Genomic DNA, 20,786 nt, shown 5'->3' with positions numbered 1-20,786 from the left:
ATTATGAGTGAAATAGAAAATGAGTTAATTAAAAGTATGGGGCCTTTATAGCCACCTTTTCACAACACACAAAGTACAAAGTACATGCATTTCGGAATGACCACTGACAAGACCACTGGCAAAATAAACTTATTTAAATCGATTCCAAAATAAACTTATTTAAAACATATAGAAATATTGGTCACTATCCTGTCATCCTCCTCCGGTTAAGAACTGAAAAAAGGTCGACGTGGCGACCAAGTAAGCAAGTAGACTTCTGTTCTTAATGCATTTTAAATATATTTTTTAAATTTTGGACAAGCATTTGACAAGAAGCAAGACCTTTGACAAGACAGCTTATGTTAACAAGAACAAATAAGTATAGGACAATACATAGTTGCTGTAAGGTCGATGTGCGGAAACAGAAGTTGATGCGCCCGGATGCAAGCCGTGACGATTCACCAACCAACCTTGTTCCAAGGTGCGTGCCTTGGTCGCCATGGTCAGGGAAATCCAATTAAATTGAGGCATAATTTGAAGGTGGACCCACGGTCTAATTTGTCTGTCTTCCAGACCAGTTACGTTAATGACCTAGTGCCCACAGCTTAGCTCGCGTACATCTCCCACGGGAAAAATATCTTTCCGAGATGAAAGTACTTTCCTACACCGTTCTATGTATAGGTATTAATTAATTAATTAATTATTTTCACTATACATATTTAAACTATCCAAATAGGTTTTATAAATGCGAAAGTCTGCTTGTCTCCGCTTTCACGCAGGGACGATATTGATAAAATTTGTAATAGATATAGATATTGACCCAAGGTCAATCAAAGCTATGGACAAAAGCTAGTTTACGATACAAGCGTACTTCAAGACAAGATATGCTGTACTTCAACCACTAAGGTTCAAAAGTATGCTTGGGCTTTTGCCACCAGCTTCGCTTTTATGCGAATGCCAAATCTCTTTGTATTCATCAAAAATACCTTTCAATTAAATTATTTTGAATAATAAGTTTTTAGACACACATACCAAACTGACACTATAAAGTAAATATTTACAATTCGTATAAAGATATTTTCCTAGTAAATCATTGTAATATGATACTTCATATATTATGTAATATATATTATAGGAATTCTGATACTGCTTATATATCCTTACATTTAACTTTATAAAAAGAAGTCTATACAGGGTGATTTCTTATACATTGGCATTATTTTATCTACATGCTCAGTCGATGGTACTGAATAACTTTTCGTATGGAAGCAACCTTGAAATCGCGAAAACAAAAATCAACTGCCATACATTTTCCACAACGTAAAGTACGTACCATATCCATACATTACATACTCACATTTCCATACTAATAATATTATACACATAAAGATAAAATATTTGTATTTTTCTTTCTAATTAACAAACTCAAATACTAAATACACCGACTTTGATGAAATCTAGCACGGCTATAGATAAAAGTTCAGAAGTAACATGGCTTTTTCGTAGTTTTACCCAGGTGTAGAAATATCTCAAATTTTATTAGATTTTGTTAAAGTTGCTTTTAACCTGATAAAAGATGATCAAATTGTCGGGGACATTGGCTAATTGTCCCCGACAATTTGATCATCTCATTGTTGTCGTAATGTATGGAGAATGGAAACCTTTCAAAATGCGTGGGTTTGCTTTATGTAAAAATATATTGTTCAAGAAGTGAAGGAATCAGTTACCATTTAAACGAGACAAGGTTGACTTTTAAAAGATATAAGGTGAAAATATAAAAGGAAGTACAATCATCCCGTACCTGATGACAAGGTTTTTACGAAGTGATAATGTACAGTCACCATCACAATGACCGCTTCAAATTCATCGCGAATCAACCTTTATCGCGCAAGGTATGACAGCAATATGAGTTACCCTTTATGATTTGAGATTTTTATTGAAAAATTATGTGTAAAGTGGTAACACATATTGCGCGTTAGTTTTAATTCGCAAGCCAATTATTCTCGCTTAGAAGTGAGTTTAGACTTGAAATATGACAAATTTAAATTCAAAAAATTACCGAGTCTTATTATGCCCTTCGCTATATTGTATATATCACTATCTATATATATAAATAAAACTCTTGCGTTACTCTTGAGTGACTGACTGACATACAACGCACAGCCGAAACTACTGGGTGTAGGAAGCTGAAATTTGGTGTGTAGGTTCCTAGGACAGTGTAGAGGAATACTAAGAAGGGATTTCCTGAAATTCCCACGGGAAACGGATTTTTACTCACATACAAAGTTGTGGGCAAAAGCTAGTATAGTATAAAACAAAGTAGCTTTCCGCTGTCTGTTCCTATGTATGTTTAGATCTTGAAAACTACGCAACATCAAATCAAATCCACAGAAAGTAATCAGTGAGTTGAGATTTTAACTATATTTGTGTTTACTGTGTACTCTTGACCTTCTCATCTTAGCTTGCAAGCGTAAATCATTTCAGCGACCGGTGTTATCCAGTTTAACCACAATTCATCCCGATCTAACAGTGTAAAGTGGATTACAAAGGTGTCAATAGGGACCGGGTTGGCTTGGCAGAGGAATATAAACACCATTTCGTATAATACATTTACTAGAATCAAGTGTGTCGGATGGTAAGTGAATTATTGTCGGTTTGAACAGTTGCTATATATAGAATGTCTCTTTAAAGAATAGAAAATTATTGAGTGCGCTGGAGTCTGAAACGTTCTCCGACAATTGCTTCGTCTACGAACATTTCGTCGACAGAATGTTTCGACATCGGGCGTTTTAACGACAGAACCCTTCGTCTACGAACGATTCGCCGATATAATGTCTCCTCTATTATGACGACGAATCGTTCGTAGACGAAGCAATTGACGGAGAACCGTTTCAGACTGTATGTCTTAATTTTAGAATTTTAGTTTTAAACTTTTAAAGGTTGAGCTGTAACTTTACAACCTTCCTAATAACGCTCTATGGACATGGGAGTCTGCTTATAGCTGACTAGCTGCGCCCCTGGGCTTCGCTCCCGTGGGAATTTCAGGGAATTTCGGAATAAAAAGTAGCCTATGTGTTATTCCAGGTTATATTCGCGAAGCACCGACCCAACTTATATCGAAGCCAAATAAAAATGAAATAAAGTCGACATTTTGTTAAACACAGACCACAGATAAAAAAGTTAAAGCGGACTTTAAGCTATGTTTTATCTCATTAGATCAATGTCATATATTGTTAAGTCACAAATCATACTAGCACTGTATGTTTTTGTATGAATAAGATCTAATTTATCTCTTATATTCTACTAGCTGCGCCCTGGGGCTTCGCTTTCGTGGGAATTTCGGAATAAAAAGAAGCCTATGTGTTATTCCAGGTTATATTCTACCCGTGTATCAAATTTCATAACAATCGTTGTAGTAGATTTTGAGTGAAAACATACATACATACACCTCGTCACAAACATTTATAATATTACCAGGATAGGCCACGGCTAATATGTCCTTATGGTGACAACATCCACGGTGGGGTTCAATTCGAGGACGAAACCAAACGCAAGTTGGTTATAAGTTAATTATGACCAAACTATTAACAGCTACTTCTATGAATAAATGAATAGGTGATATGAATTATATACTATTTCAAGTTTCCATGATAACAGATTTTACGCTGATCACGCAAGGCTATAAACATATATAGATAAAGGTTTAATTCCTACGAGTATACGTGTTTTAACTATATTAATGATAACATTCACGAAGTTATATTATTGTAAATTAGCTTACGTGCTTTGAATAGAGCTACTTTTAATGTTGGGTGATTAAAATATGCGCCCATTTAAACATATTAATTTAGATATTTGGGATTAAAATAAATTAAATATATTGGGACAAATCACACAGATTGAGATAGCCCCAAAGCAAGTTCGAGACTTGTGTTATGGGATACTAACTCAACGATACTATATTTTATAACAAATACATAATATCTATATAAGATAAACATCCAAGACCCGGGCCAATCAAAAAAAAGATCATTTTCCATCATGTCCCGACCGGGGATCGAACCCGGACCTCTCGGTTCAGTGGCAAGAACTTTACCACTGCGCCACCGAGGTCGAGAATTTGTTACCTTTTTAGTATCGATAAGAAATGGTATTGGAATGACAAATAAGGGTGACGTTAGTGACGTGAGGATGTTAACTGTAACCTGCGCAGAAACACCCAAATACGCCATTTTATCTAAACAACGGCTGGTGGAATATGACGTGAAAAAGTGCCTGTGAAGGCCTAATTTCCGAATAAATGATTTGATATTGATTTTGACAAAAAAACAAAATTATGTATCTTTTATTTAGTTATTATAAGTAGATATTTAATATTTTTCTAATCGTGAATATTTTTACATGCGTAATTGCATTTAAGTCACGTAAACGAACTCCCTTAGAACAGTATAGAGTAGGATTTATTGTACACACAACATACAATTTAAAACACATTACAACAGGAGTCAGGTGATGGTGATGGTGCAGTGTGGAAAATGCTGAACAAAACTGCCCAACATTGGTTTACAGCTCTGATTTTCTGTGGCACGTGTGCATGAGGAATAAGCAACTGGTATTTTCATACCAGTTGGACTTCCAAGCAGAATATGCTGTAATATTTCATCCGAACTACCTAATATTTTCCGAGTTAGAGAGCAAATTATGAGAAAATCCTGCCATATTTATTCCTCAGCTGTCCGATTTATTTCTTTCGACACGTGTTATGGTGTTACATATGGATGAAGTCATATAAATGAATACCGTGCAATAAGCTCTGATAACTGTAATAATATTGAACGTAGATACAGAACATAGATTTTCTGTTGAGAGTCACTAGTATAACATTTTTCATCAAACATATGTATTCGAATTTGTATTTTTCACGCTACAAATAAAAAACGGTCAAGTGCGGGTCGGATTCTCGCACTGAGATTCTGTGATTCTTTAAATAAGTAACAATAAATATATTAGAACAAATCACACAGATTGAGCTAGCCCCAAAGTAAGTTCGAGACTTGTGTTATGGGCTACTAACTCAATGATACTATATTTTATAACAAATACATAATGTATATAGATAAACATCCAAGACCCGAGCCAATCAAAAAAAGATAATTTTCCATCATGACCCGACCGGGGATCGAACCCGGGACCTCTCGGTTCAGTGGCAAGAACTTTACCACTGCGCCATCGAGAGGAGCTAGCCCCAAAGTCGGTTTGAGACTTGTGTTATGGGATACTACGTTCCGTACGTGATTTGCTAGCATACCTTTCAGTACCAGCGAAGATAGACAGTTTGTCTCTCTAAGAGTTTGTCTACAGGGCCGAATCAGCATAATTAAATCTAAAGTTCAAATCAAATCACAAATGGTGAAATCGAGTTTCAAATTTGCGAAGATACTTTTGATTTTCTGCTTAGAATCACAAATGATGCGACTAGTAGTAATTAGGATACTGTAATACCGTTTGTTCACCCAGGTCATCATCATATCGAGTGTTATTGCTAACACTAGTGTCAGATTGTGTTCTAGTCGCCTAAAGGCACCTGTGACTTTTACAACTACTTATTTATTTATTTATAAAACTTTATTGTTCCAAGTAAAGACATAGTTATAAACAAATGGCGAACTTGATGCTACTTACCCTGTCATCTAGGTCATTGGAGGAGTCGTATACACATTAAACTGACCACCGACATAATAGTTTTGTAACCTATCATCTGACAAATATGCAATTTTTCAATTTACATATTTTAAGTGGGTCAAAGGCATAAAAGTTTTAAAATAGTTTGTCTATATTTTACTAAAGTCAGAATAAACAAAGACAGTTAATTGATTGTGAGAAACATGTAAGATGCGCCTGCGCAGCCTTGCGTTGGCAGGGCAAGGTGAACAACGTTCAGAATGTCACTGGCTGGAGGAGTATTGTTGTTGTTGTAATAAATTGTTGCATTTTTCTTTACTATAAACTATTTATTATATAAAATTTGCAATTGTATTTTTTATTCGAATGCGACCTTCTCTATTTTATCCCGCTGTGTCCGACATTGTCTGTGCCAGGCTCACAAATGCACTTTCATTTTGTATCAACTTGTACTATCACAGATGAACATTAAATTGTTCTTATATCTGTGAATGCAATAAACATAATGAATATTTTCCACGGAAAAGTAATAAAATTAATAAATTTTAATTTAAATAGGTTGTTGTGGAAATAATATTTAGGTAGGTACAGTTATTTTATCACGGCAGTATGTCATCACGAGTTCCTATACGTTGAAATTGCATTTTAGTATCAATAAAAACAGGCTTAGTAATAATAATTACATGCGAAGCACGAACCGGCACCCGGCTACATGATAACATCATAGTGCAATGTGAATGAAGGGCCTTGTTCTGATGTTGCGCTTCCTATTCCTACGTTGGAACGGCCATGTCACGTGAACTGTAAATTAAAACCTTTTTCAGCTTTCAGAATGAAAGCTGAAAAAGCTTTTAATTTACAGTCGTATATAATTTACAGCGTTCGTCTGCTTATAATTAATTATTATCGATATCTCGATGAAACCTATACCAGATTTTAATTTAGACCTTCCGCTGTACATCTGTTAATACCGCGTCACATTCCATTCACTAGTTTTTGCACAAGAATATAGACTTCTTCTTTTTCTTCATAGTCGTATTCCTCATGGCTGAGGGTCGTGGCTATTACGTGAAATGAAACACACACACAACAACTTTTTTGGCATTATTAATGGAGTGGTTTGCCATTGCCTTTTCCATTTCACACACAAGTTAATAAGAATCAACCAGTGTCCAGGTTTCCTCACGATGTTTTCCTTCACCGGAACATACAGACAGATAGACAAAAATTCTTTAAAAATCGTTTTGGCTTCTACCTATCTACAATGTACCGACATAGCCCACTTACATACGTTTATTATATGTATAAATTGTATATCACATACTTTTTATTATATGTATGTATAAATATCCAGACGAGCACTTTTCCTTGTCAATCCAATAGTATCAAATCAAATTCTGCCATTATTATCGGAATTGCAACTATTGAGAAGAAATGCCGAATTAATATGCTCAATATTGGTTCTTATCCACCACAGTTTATTGAAACTGATACATATTAATCCTAATTCTAACCAATATTACAAATGCGAAAGTAAGTTTGTTTGTTACCTCTTCAAGCTCGATCTAATCAACCAATCTTCTTGAAATTGCACACCTATAGTATGAAGTACGGAGAAGGACATTTCAATGCGGAAAAATAACACCTCCCGAGGGAAATCACGCGGGGGAAGCCGCGTGACAGCATGTAATAAAAGATTGTAAAAAGTGACTGAATCCATGCATGCATCCAACAACTTTCTTGGCATTGTTAATGGAGTGGTTTGCCATTGCCTTCTCCATTTCACACACAAGTTAATAATAATAAACCAGTGTGCAGGTTTCCTCACGATGTTTTTCTTCACCGGATGATTTACTCATGATATAAATAAACCATAGAATACATTACATATTCTTCAATAAGGAAACCGCTAAACTGTGTAACTTTACGTTTCTTTTAATTTATATATTTATGCGCTATTAAACCTACAAATGAACAATCTTTAATGTTATTAAGAGTTATAAAATTAAAATATTGATGTCAGTGTTTATGTTCACACTGGGGGGTTTAAACAAAAAAATACATATTTTATCGATTTTTTTTGATAATCCTCATTAACCCTTTATCCATTACGGACCTGTATGTAAGTTACATGTTACAACAATTACAGAAAAATCTCAAGTTTCTTGATCCCGAAGTTTGGTGTTACCAATATTCGTTTATCTTTTTCCTCCGTCTCTTTATTTGGGATCAGCCATTTTCGTATATTTATTTACCTTATTATTTGTATCCAATCAAAATAATATGTCCTACCTATTTTTCTTACAGAGAAACAAAATTATTCTTATTATTATGGGGTCATCGTACCTTTACTGTAACCATGGGAGAATATGAGCCAAATTAATTTAATTTCCCAAGAAATATCAATAAACTGTAGGTAGGTAGTTGGTATAAAAAGTATTATTTTTAAAATTATTTCTATAAGATCTTCCTAGATCATAATTATATTAGTTAGTATTATATAAATAAATAATATGCAATAACTAAGTAACAGAAATATATACCTACTAACAAATTGGTATTTGTGGCTAAAAAAACAACGTAATTTCGGTGACTACATTTTATTTAAATGGCTTAAGTAGTGTATTATTAAATTCAGAATAAAAATAGAAAAAAAAACTCGAATTCAACAGGTAATCAATATTTTGAATAAAATAATTTTTAACCTAAAAATTAGCAAGCATAGGGGTCGTTGAACTTTTTTCCGTCTGTCCTAGAAACGGACTATAGTCAAGCGGTCGTGTTAAATGCCAACTGTGGAGGTTACAACCTTGACGTTTCGCAACGGTTGCTGTGCATTCAGCCATTCCAATGCACTTTTAGTTGCACTGTATCGTAGTGTACACAGTACACTGCAAGTCTAATTACCTTTAGTTACCACTATATGGCGATTAGTTATATAAAAGTCACATAAGATACCTTTAGGCGACTTGAATAAAATAACCAGTTACATTTATGCCCCATTGCTCAGTAGCTGTGTTGCGACGAACTTGCGCGTTGTGCCATCGCTGTAAACCGTTCTTAAAAACAAAGTTTGCCCGTATAGACCTTAAAACAGTAGCAATAGAGGCGAATATAATGAATGTTAATACGGTGATGATAGAAAAATAAATATAATACAAATCTATACTATTATTATTAAGAGATATAATTTTCCCCCGAGGAGAGGAATAATCTAGGCGTTTGCGGTCTGTGACTTTGTGAGTTTGTATGTTTGAGGCGGGTAAGCTCCGAAACTACCGAACCGATTTCAAAAACTCTTTCACCATTAGGAAGGTACCTACATTATCCAAGATTGCTTTATGCTATAATTTATCTCAAAATTCCCACGGGAGCGAAGCCCCGGGCAACATCTAGCACTTAATTAAGAAGAAGTATTCGTCTGTAGGTAGGTATTGAATGTTCGAGTATGTTTATTTTATGATTGACTAATGATATTGTTAGTGAAATTTCCACATAAATTATGTTTTCTAATATAAAATAAAAAATATATACTAGCTCCTGTGACATTTACGTCAGCTGTATGATACATTGGGAATTTAGTAATTTCATCTCACAATATACCTACCTACCGGTTACTTAGGTTGTCTAGCTACGGTTAGGTACTTGGGTTTTTTATTTAGAGAAATACCACATTTGATAAGTGAAATTTATTGCAAACAACATATTAAACATTTTCGTTGATACAATTGGTAATAAAATCGAGAAATAGACCCGAAATAATTTCGGGGATAATTGAGAAGTAGGTATACCTACCTAATGTTAAGGAAGTACCGTTGTTCTTATTTCTGTGAAAGCAGATGAAAATGTGAATACAACATTGGCTCAGCTTTGGGAAATTAAACTGTAGCTTTTTGTAATCAAAACCTAGTAAAGTAGTCTCGGCTGTGACGTAAGCCCGGAGCCCGTAAAAAATAAAAAAATATATATATAGATTTTTGAAATTAGCATTTAAGCAAATTCGTCTAGGCTCTCTGAAAAATTGAACCGTGAACGATCTCGGCGCGAGTCTATCTTGCTTTTGTTCTTCTTAATTATATAATTGTTAGTTGTATCCCTTGATTAGATTGACGTTAAATACTGGCTATTATACCTGTATTGTTCTCGATAATAGCCGTGGGAATTCATACATTATAATACAATCGACAGATTAATCAGCCTTCAATGCTGTAGCGAAGGAAAATAAAATCGTGCTAGCCGCTTCTCTGGCGGAAACTATTAATGTAAAACAAGGGAAGTTTTTAGACGTTGCGGGCTAAGACAAATTTTGCTATAAGTAACATTATACTAGGTTAGATAACTGATGTCTCAATGACCAATCGATGGGGTCAACGACATCTCAGTACCGAGCATAATGACTCAAGATTGTCGATCTATTGTCGAATTTGTCGACGAAAGTAGTTTGTGCCGTTATTGACATTATGAATTTTGCAATGTCAATTATATCGGCCGAACGGTATATTTATAGATTTGTAAATTCATACTGCCATACAGCAGGCCTACCATCAACGTTTACAGAACGATTCCAATGCAACTCAGTTCAATTTAGGAACCTAAAATGAATCGCAATCATACTAAAAATTAAGTCGATGATACGAATTTGTGATGCAGTTCAGTTTAGGTCGTAAAGTGGATCGCGTTATGAGATGATGGTAAGCCCCCTGATATTACAAATGAGAAAGTCTGTCTATCTATTCCGCTTTCATGACTAAACTATACTGGATCGATTTCGATAAAATTTAACCGATTAAACCTTTGAAACTGCACTGTAAAATGAGTTTCATTCAGCATTTCTTAAATGCAGTGGTGATGTGAAAACCTATCAGAGCAGTGAAATAAAATAGTACCACGGATAATAGATAATACTATGCGAGAAAATTGGCTAATGAACCGTAAGGTTCATTACCTATAAAGGTACGAGTAGAAGTCGCTTACGCTACGCCATTCACGATTAGGCTTGAAAAGGGAAATCCGCGTCGAGAAAATTCTGCATAGATTATATTGATGTAGAATAGATAGAATACATCTATCTATTCTACATCAATATCATTTTTCTGTTATTATCTAGTTTTTATTAACAAAGACACGGGAATATTTAAAATGATCAGTGCATTCTACTTTTAGTCGTGTGTCCGAACGGATTGCAATCCTATTGTTGTTCAATTGTTTTTATTAATTCCAGGATCAAATGCTATTGTTTTAATTTCTTTTATATTCGGGCTTTTCATCAGCACAAAAATATTTATTGGCCGGTCGCTTTTTGGATGTCTGGTTTGACAATTGTTCTTTCTTGAGTACGCTGTTAAGCTTCTAAACTGTCGTTGCAAGCATTAAGTAATCTCAGTTTACAATCAAAGCGAAATATTTAGTAAAAAAACATTCAACTTTATTTTTGGACATATAAGGTTGACTTTCGCACATGCTATTTTTGAAAGTTGTCACGATTATTTATGCTAAAAGATATACGATTGGTCTTACAAAATAATTTCAAAATCTAGATTTTTTCGCTGGAGTAACAAAAAACTTAAGTTTGTATTACGTAGGAGGTCAAAAATTATACTATATATGAATGTAAATAAGTCAACCTTACATGTCCAATTGTCAAACCAGACATCCAAAAAGCGACCGGCCAATATTAAAAGGAATTTAATAAATATTTTTGTGCTGATGAAAAGCCCGAATATAAAAGAAATGAAAACAATAGCCTTTGATCCTGGAATTAATAAAAACAATTGAACAACAATAGGATTGCAATCCGATCGGGACACACGACTAAAAGTAGAATGAACTGATCATTTTAAATATTCCCGTACCTTTGTTCAGCGATGGGAAAAATGATAGCTCAAAATGAAATTATAATAAAAGCGACCGGCCAATATTAAAAGGAATTAACAAATATACAAATATATATAAATATCTTCATAGAATATATAAATATAGCCGTTTTTTTACTTTATTAACCTTCACTTCCTGAAAGTGGAGGTTAATAAAGTAAAAAAAACGGCTCGAATGGATATGTTGCTTGTATATGAGTCACCGAATACCGATCATCATTCACATACATCTTACATACTATATAATCTACATACTATGCCTCTTTCCCATTCTCTGTTATTATCTTCCCTTCTGTTAAAATATATTATGATGGGTACTACCTAATTAAAGTTTTTTATATAGAAAGATGTCATTTTCATTTGAATGAAGTTGCTGCAGATCATTAAACTCATTTGGCTCAGTGGCTAGAAATGTTCTGGCACTATAATAACTAATATTATAAATGCGAAAGTAAGTTTGTTTGTTAACTCTTCTAGTTTTATCTACTCAGCCAATTTTCTTGAATTATTGCATACATATAGTTTGAAGTACGGAAAAGGACATTTGATTCCGGAAAAATAACTGCTCCCGTGGGGAAATCACGCGGTCACAATCACGTTTACAATAAGTTGAAAACAGCCTAATTTAATATTATTCCTTCGAGGTTGCAATAACCGAAAATATTATTACAGTGAGACGTATATATTAGTTATAAGTACGTGTACAAATAAGGAAGTAATCATGATTATTATCGCAGGAAACCACATCAATTCAATTCCCATTTATCATGGAATATACGTTTATAGTTATAAGATAATATTCCAATAATAATAATATTTATATTTATTATATTGAATATGTTTTGTTCAGTAAACATCATATAAATCTAAAAGACGTAAGGTTCGAACATTCTTTGCCAACTATGATTCATAATATGAGGCCAAGAGAAAAATATCAATCATTCAAAACTATAGTTACGACTACACAAAAATACAGGACCCCAAAGACATTATTAAATGAGGGTACATTACATATTTTAGACATCCTACCCGAAATCTATCAGAATAATTGCAAAAAAATTTTTTCGCTATAATTACCAATAAAAAAATGTCCGTACATACATGTTTATGTATCAACATGCATCAAAATTTCCTGTCAAAGAAGCTTAAAATAGATTGGATTATACTCGTCTTTAAAAAATTGTTATTTCAGAAGATAATTCCCAATATCTGATTAATTTTATGACATCGCTAGATTATTGCGTCTGAACGTTTCAATGACGAAAAGGAAATGTGTGTTTTTAATATAATATAAAGGAAGCTTTATTATTCAAGAAATAATTTTTAATTTTACTTAATATACGTATAAACTATACTAATACTAGCTTACCCGCGTATTTTTCCCACGGGAACAGTTATTTTTTTCGGGATGAAAAATAAACTTATGTCCTTCTCCTTCATAGATACTTCATATTACATTTAATGCAAAATGTCAAGATTATTGGTTGAGTAGATTGAGCGTGATGTGGTAACAAAGAAACAAATAAACAAATTTACTTTCGCATTTATAATATTAGTTAGGATTGGTATAAAAATCATGGATAACGGGCGTGTTTGTGAAAATGGCGGCATCAATCCTGCACTAAACAATAATAATAGGACAAAAAGTAGGAATGCGGACCCTGGGCGTCGACGCTCTGTGGCGACGGAAGAAACCGAGATAACGCTCAGATGAGAGAGAGAGAGCGGTCCTACCTACTAAACAAACGAACCAAACGACCTACAAAAACGATTTTAATAAATTCCTTTCCTAGTTCCCAAACTTTCCTAGTTCCCAAACTATCCTAGTTTTCTTTTGTCTCTTTCATCTGAGTGTGTTCTCGCTCGGGTGATATTTTCGGCAGTAGCCATTTTAGGTAATGTGCAAAGTTCCTCTGTGGACCTTCTAGTATCTTGTTATAAAAGGGCAAATACAAAACAATAACACAAGTAAGTATATTATGTACCGTGCAAAGCCGGGCAGAGTCAGCGACTCGGCTTTGCACGGTTTAATACGCTGTTCTGTATGCATTTGTTAAGTGATTCATATTAGTAAAGTTACCGACGTGGTATTTGGTGTTACACTTTTCGAAGTCAGATATAACAAACACATAAACTTTCGTTTTTTCGTTTAGTAAATTGTCTAAACAATCCGTTGCGTGGTCTTCAATGCGGCGGGCTGTGTTTTATAAGTACTGTTTATTAAGTGATGAAATTTTCTCTGTCAAAATTCGCAAATCAACATTATTATTTGCAACCTTCCATGACCCACTATTGGTTATAGTCGCCATTCCGTCTTCGCTAACCTTCATTTCAAAATTTACAAATAGTTAACTTATATGCATTATTTCCATACACACAATATATTGTCACGTATGTTAAAAATTAATAAACGTGGTACTTAACCAAGACCCACATGAAAATAAATTAATCAACCGGATACCTACTTCTTGCCCTTGCAGTTAAAATCGAAAACGCTTAAAATTAAATGTCAGCAGTTACAAAACTGGTTCTGGTCAAGACAGAACCCTAATTTGTGATAAATATTGCGAAGTCATTAAATCAACTCCGATTTTGGATCCGGTTACGGAACCGTGTTGCAAGCCGTGCACGGCAATTATCATCGACCAGTTGCTTTGTAGTACATGTATGCCTTGCGTGATTGTCCTGTCGTTATTGGATTCTAATATCCCTGTATCCCTGTAGTGATTTCTAGAGGGAAACTACTGGATCGAACATCATTCTGGAATGAATTGTTTTCGACGTTAACTATGCGTAAACTTTAATAAATGGCAACGACGCGAATGCGATGGCCAACTATTATTAATTTTCAAATTTATCCCTTGATCTCTCTATGTCTAAGAAGGTATGACGTCAGATAGATTATAAAAAAAAATCTTAATTTATTAATCAACGGCTGTACTACTGTATTAAAACGACTGGCTTTCACCCGCGACTTCGCTCGCGTGTTCCCACAGGCACAGTTAATTTTCCAGTGTGTAAAGTGTTATGTCCTTCTCTCTAGTATTCAAAATACATATATGTAAATTTTCAATAGAATTGGTTGAGTAGATAAAGCGTGAAGAGGTAACAAGTTACTTAACTACTACTTTACTAATTACAAACAAACAAAATTACTTCCGCATTAGTTGGGATATTAAATTTTAAATTTATCTGCTTAATAGTATGAAGTATAAAACATATATTCTAATATAGATATATATATAGTAGGCTACTTTTGCTTAAAATATATTATCATCATCATATAATTTAATAATTTAAGAGCGAGGCTCTTGTCGGTGGAGTTCCTTCCATTGTTCTCTCTCCAAAGCCTACTCCTTCCCTTGTTTGTCTTCATCTCTCTCTCTCTCTACGGGTGCCTCTCCAACTAGTGAAGGTCAGCTATTAGCATGGAAGTCCTTCTTTTCCTTAGCTCGGTGGAACAGCTCAGCTGCGCTCGCTATCCCGGTCCGTTCTCGGATGTTCCGCAGCCAAGATTTTTTCCTTCCTCCAACCTTTCTCTTCCCAGCGACTTTACCCATCATTATTAATTGTAGGAGGTTGTATTGTTGATACCTAAGAACATGACCCAAATACGACTTTATGACGTTTTACAGTGGACATGAGTGTGCGTTCTTGGTCAATTCGCTGTAAGACTCTGTGATTGGTCACTTTCTCGGTCCAGCTCATAGAGAGCATACACCTATAATTCGTCTATATTCGCCTTCATAGAAGTATATTCATTTTACATAGAAATTTTCCTTCACACCCTTACCCATGAAGTGTTAAGGTATGTTATATAAATTGGATTAAATTACTGATTTTACTGCCTGTCTAGGGACTCTAAAGTGAGCAGTCTAACTTAACAAATTTTGGCTAGGTTATTAGTATTGTATTTGTTATTTGTGAATACGGGCTTTCATCCGAGGCAATTTATAAGGCACAGTTTGTATTTTAATTCTAATTTATGTTCACTTAGGATAAGATAATAGGCAATAGTTATTAATAATTTATGAGATTTGGTTTTGAAATAAAGCTTTATTTTTATTAATATAATTTTCAATCAAGAAAATCACCAACATAAATTTTTGAGTGTAAAAGTTAAAATAAATTGTCGTTGTCGATACGATTTGACGACCTCGGTGGCGCAGTGGTAAAGTTCTTGCCACTGAACCGAGAGGTCCCGGGTTCGATCCCCGGTCGGGTTATGATGGAAAATGATCTTTTTCTGATTGGCCCGGGTCTTGGATGTTTATCTATATATGTATTTGTTATAAAATATAGTATCGTTGAGTTAGTATCCCATAACACAAGTCTCGAACTTACTTTGGGGCTAGCTCAATCTGTGTGATTTGTCCTAATATATTTATTTATTTATTATTTATTATTACGTTCTCGCAAAAATCGACTACCACTACGAACACTATCGAAATTGAAAAATGCATACTTTACAGAGTAGAGCAGTTCAAAGTTATATTTTGGTGTAAAGCATTGAATTTTAAAATTACCATGGAAACTATTATTTGATTTGATAGTTAATTTTGTACATTTTACTATTAAGTGATCACGATTAAATTATTTTCTATATTTTCTGAAAATTTTCATATTCGATGTTTTACGTCGTCAATACTAAACAGAATTTTGTCGAAAGTGGCAGATTCAATAGTATTCAATGATATAAAATGAATTTTCATTGTCGAATCTGCCAATTCCGATATTATACTTTGAGGATTTGTTAGCAAAAGCAATCGATTCGGTTTATATCCAATGTGTAAGTACTTATTGTACAATTATTATTTCATTGACCGATTTCTAAAAAATAAGTGGAACTGAAATAAAACATATTGTAGGTATTAAACGCTTTTAATACTTATAATTTTAATAAAACAATTAACTTATGAGATCTTGCAAGAGTTATACTTATCTAATAGAAAGTCTATTAACTTGTGTAACAGGGTAAGTAGTCCTAAATGAAGGTAAAATATTTTAAAAAAATAAGATAACACGACTACTTCAGTCTTTACACAAACAAAATACCCTTAATTTGTTCATAACAAAGTAAATAAGTTCTAACTTGGCTAGAACAACTAAATAAAAAAATGAAAATCAACTTCTTTGGAATCAATCAAAACCTACTTCTGCCAAAATAAAATAAAAAATATTTTTTCAATAGAAATTATTATAACAAGTATTTTGTTCATTTTTAATGAATTGTCTCATCCTCATCGCTCCCTAAATCAAAGTTTTCAATTTGGGTCCTCTTAAGATTTTTGAAAAATGAATGATATTGCTTAGGAATATGTCCTGCTTCGCATAGATAAATTAAATCATTGTATTTGGCTTCAGGAATAGGTAAACTACCTGAATACAGTGGTTTTAACGCATCATTATTAGTTGCAATAATGATTTTCTTGTTGCGACGAGTCTGCACTAAAGTATTCAACTTCATATAATCAGATTTCAAATCATATTTATACAAAATTATATTTGGTTCCGTTTTCTCTATGCAGATTTCTTTAATGTTGTTCCACTTAACTTCTTGATTCAAAGTGTTTTTCTTAAAATTTCTATTTTGCAAAAGTTCTTTTATATTATACAACATATCTTGGGACACTTCTATGACTTGATATGGTTTATCATTAATTTTTGCCCATCTAACTAAAGCGTACCACTGATCGGGTGTATAAATTATTTTACCCTTCGCAGATCGTTCAATAAGAGCATGGACGCTATCTGCTTCTTGCTGGGTATGACCAGACTCTAGAAATCTATGGGTTATATTAATATTGTACTTGTGACTAGCGTACATGTAAAGACTATACACTACTCTATTTCTGTTTTGTCCTGTACAATTATCGGACCAGAACCTTACGTCTTCTGCACCATTAGCTACTTTTTTCTCTATGAAGTCCAACAAACAGCTGCCAACTTCGTTTGCTCCTCGTTTACCTACATTTTGAGGCCACAAATAGCAAGAAGCTTCTTTAACGCCAGTGTCAAAAACTGTGAAATGCATCAATGATAACTTTCGTTTGTAATAAAATAGAGATACATCGCCAGCAGGGCAGTTAAGTAATTTTTGAAAATCGTATGTAGCACACACAATTTTTGATTCACTTACTATAGCCTCTTCTTTATCTTTAGCTTTAAATTTTCTTGCTGTTTCTTTGCTTGCAATATGATTGTTATGAGCCAATACCTGTTCTTCATTGGGGTTTTCAATATTAGAAAATGAATGACACTTGTCACATAAATCTTTTTTTGGGATGAAGAATGCAATGTTCATATGTTCGTTAACTATTTCTCTATATTGTCTTTCAGTTTCAGCAGTATTACTATATTTGTGGAGTTCTGACCATTCTTTGTAGAATTCAAACATTTTGTGGAAACTGAGTGAATTGTCTAAGTACAATTTACTAGTATTTTTTCTTGTATAATGCGATTCCACGGGTTCAAATGATTTCACGGGATCAACAACACTACGTATCATTTCTTCGTTTACTTTTCTCGGATGGTTTAAGTGTTTGCCTCTATTGTCACTGGAAGTAACACCGCAGGTATCTAATTTACTGTGTGCTAATTTGCTGTCGTTTTCGTTTACGACCAGGATCAGTTTTGCAGCTTTTGTTTCGTTTGCGCATAATGGATGAACTAGGAGTATCAGGATTCTCAATGTCAGATGCTGAAATCAAGGAACTAATACTTGGAATATTTAAAGAGTCATTAGCTGTTTGCGGAGTTGTTAGGACCTCGTCTATGTTTTGTATTTCATTGTTTAGGGCATGGTATGGTGATTCGCAGCTGAAGTCTTGTCCTGATGAAGGTGACGGCATTGGTGTATGTTTTTGGTTGGTGTTTAACATGTCATCTGGTTTAGTTACGAGATTCAAGGTTTCTTCAGAGGAGGCTAATGGTATAGGTGTAACCTGAATTACACAGTCGGTCAGAACATTGCAGGACTTCTCGTCAATACTAAAAGTAATCTCACCAAGCCTTGGAGATGATATAGGAAATATTTCGCACGACTTCTCGTCTAGACTATAACTAATCTCACCATGCCTTGGAGGTGAATTGGGAAATATGTCGTCATAAATATTATTTAAAACTCTACTTTCTTCTTCGGTGTACTCTTCATAAGGTACCGGAGATTCTATAATGAATAAAAAAAACTCTTTTTAACACTAAATATAATAATAAAAAATCGAATGTACTATTCAAATAAGTTTGCAGCGAAGAACAGTAAAGAAATTGGTAGATTCGATAAATGTGTTTCGTAAAACACTATTGAAAGTGCCACTTTCGATAGTACTGAGATTTAAGTTGTATTAGTAAACTATCGAAACTACCACTTTCAATATTTCTCGGTAAACAATTATAAGTGTACACTATCGAATCTACCACTTTCGATAGTTTATCTTTTCAATCTTAATTTTAGCTAAAGGTTAATAAAAAAGCAAAGTGCATATCACTTTAAACTAACTAATCACTTATTATTTTACGTTGTTAATGTACAATACACACTAATTGAGTAAAAACTAGTAATAATTGAGTAAAAATAATATTTTGAAATAAGTAGGTACTTACCGGGGCGCTTGTCATTTGTTACATTTAATGATTCAAATTGCTGCTGTTGCTCGGTTCCCTTTACCAAATTAACTAGGTGTCTACCACGCGTATTCATGTTTATATGTTTACTTAGAAAATACTATTAAATTTATATAATCGAACTAAAACTTAACCTAGCCTAAAGGCACGCCCTCACTCATTCACATCGCGGCGAATACTAGCGACCCGGGTAGTTTCGCACTGCGATCGTAAACCGTCGTGGTAGAACAGTACCGAATGTGCCGGAATCGATTGTGTTCGTCGCTCACAATGTGAAGAAACGATATTGTTCGATTCAAAATTTCATTAATTATATAATTTATAAAAAAATGATAAACTCTCCTAAAAGTCTATTATTAACTCTATTAACAACTGCAATAAAAAAAAAACGCGATTTTGCAATTTCGATAGTGTTCGTAGTGGCAGTCGAAATATGTACGTGCTAACACAAATAAAGCAGTAAGTTGCGCGGTGTCTATTTACTTTCTACCGTAGGACCGCGTCATTTGGTAATTGTCTTGTGGTTGTATTGTCTGTCTGTCTATGACTAATTTAAAACTATACAGGTAGTGTTTTTAAAACTAGTCAATTTGTACTTAATTAGGCAAGACATGACAAGCATAAACAAATTTTTTTTAAAGATCTAAAATATAATAAAATGATGTTTTTCTCAGTACTTGATGAGCACAGAAAAGTGAAAAAAATCTGTAAATTTCAACAAAACATTTTCTGATTATTATTAATGTATCATAAAGACTTTAAAGGACACGAGTAATCCTACTAATATTATAAAAGCAAAAGTTAGTGAGGACATATGTGTGTATGTATGTTTGTTACTATTTCACGCGAAATCTACTGGACGGATTATTACGAATCGAATATCCCACGGGAGCGAAGTCCCGGCTAGCAACTAGTAGTATATTTTTTAAATATAAAACACGCTGTAATTATTTTGTTTATTATTTAGTTAGTGTTAAAAATATGAACCTGTACATATATTTATTTTATCTATGGGTATGTACGTAATACTTATAAGAGGTTATTCTCAATTTATATTAGAAGTGTATATGCAAAAGTTTGTTTCAATAATGATAGCAATATGAAAAAATCTGGACTCGATAGTTCAGTGGTTAAACGCACTGTCCAGATGACGTGGCGCGTGTTTTCGATTCCCGATTGAGTCATGAATAATTTCATCTCATTATTTAATTTTAATTTAAAAACTAAAATATTATAATACAAAATAAAACTAAATGTGAATACATTGAAAATGTGAAATCGTGCGTTGGAAACGCGATTTCACATTTTCAATGGATTTCATTAGGAATCTCAACGAATGTAATGAGATACGAATGTTTATTATGCAATAGGATATTGTTACCACATTGTGTTGTTATTATCTATTACGCTGCTAAAATGTTTCCTTCAATATTTTCATTCAAAAAACAATTGTTCTCTCATTTGCTAGAAAAACAAAAGATTAATAATCCAACGCGCCGTCGCCGGTAGCGGTCACTGCCGCTGAATAAGTTGGTAAGCATACCAGTTTTTAACAACATCTCCAGAATTATTGCTTGATATAGACAGATCAACAAAATTCTCCATTTTATTGTTGCGTCTCTTTCCTGT

General features: G+C 33.7%; 2 protein-coding genes across 2 annotated transcripts in view; both read right to left on the bottom strand.

Annotated features, from left to right (window-relative positions):
* The window catches only part of LOC128669359 (uncharacterized protein), a 39,165-nt gene that overhangs the window by 15,953 nt on the left and 2,426 nt on the right, over positions 1-20,786 (bottom strand). The gene's annotated exons all lie outside the window — the stretch shown is intronic.
* LOC128669360 (uncharacterized) lies at positions 18,119-19,570 on the bottom strand. Its single transcript, XM_053744129.2, has 2 exons — positions 19,137-19,570; positions 18,119-18,702 (listed from the first exon to the last, which is right to left on the bottom strand). Exons 1-2 carry the CDS (start codon positions 19,231-19,233, stop codon positions 18,119-18,121), a joined length of 681 nt encoding a protein of 226 aa, XP_053600104.1. The 5' UTR covers positions 19,234-19,570.

The sequence above is a fragment of the Plodia interpunctella genome, chromosome 4 (genome assembly GCF_027563975.2).
Source record: "Plodia interpunctella isolate USDA-ARS_2022_Savannah chromosome 4, ilPloInte3.2, whole genome shotgun sequence".
Lineage (NCBI taxonomy): Eukaryota > Metazoa > Arthropoda > Insecta > Lepidoptera > Pyralidae > Plodia > Plodia interpunctella.
Note: the sequence above shows the minus strand (reverse complement) of the source record. Positions and strands in the feature narration are given on the sequence as shown.

Excerpts from the sequence above, each read along its gene's own strand:
- LOC128669360 (XM_053744129.2), bottom strand. The coding sequence starts at position 19,233 with ATGAATACGCGTGGTAGACACCTAGTTAATTTGGTAAAGGGAACCGAG. Across the intron at positions 18,703-19,136 it reads AACAAATGACAAGCGCCCCG|AATCTCCGGTACCTTATGAA; the intron begins GTAAGTACCTAC and ends TATTCATTATAG.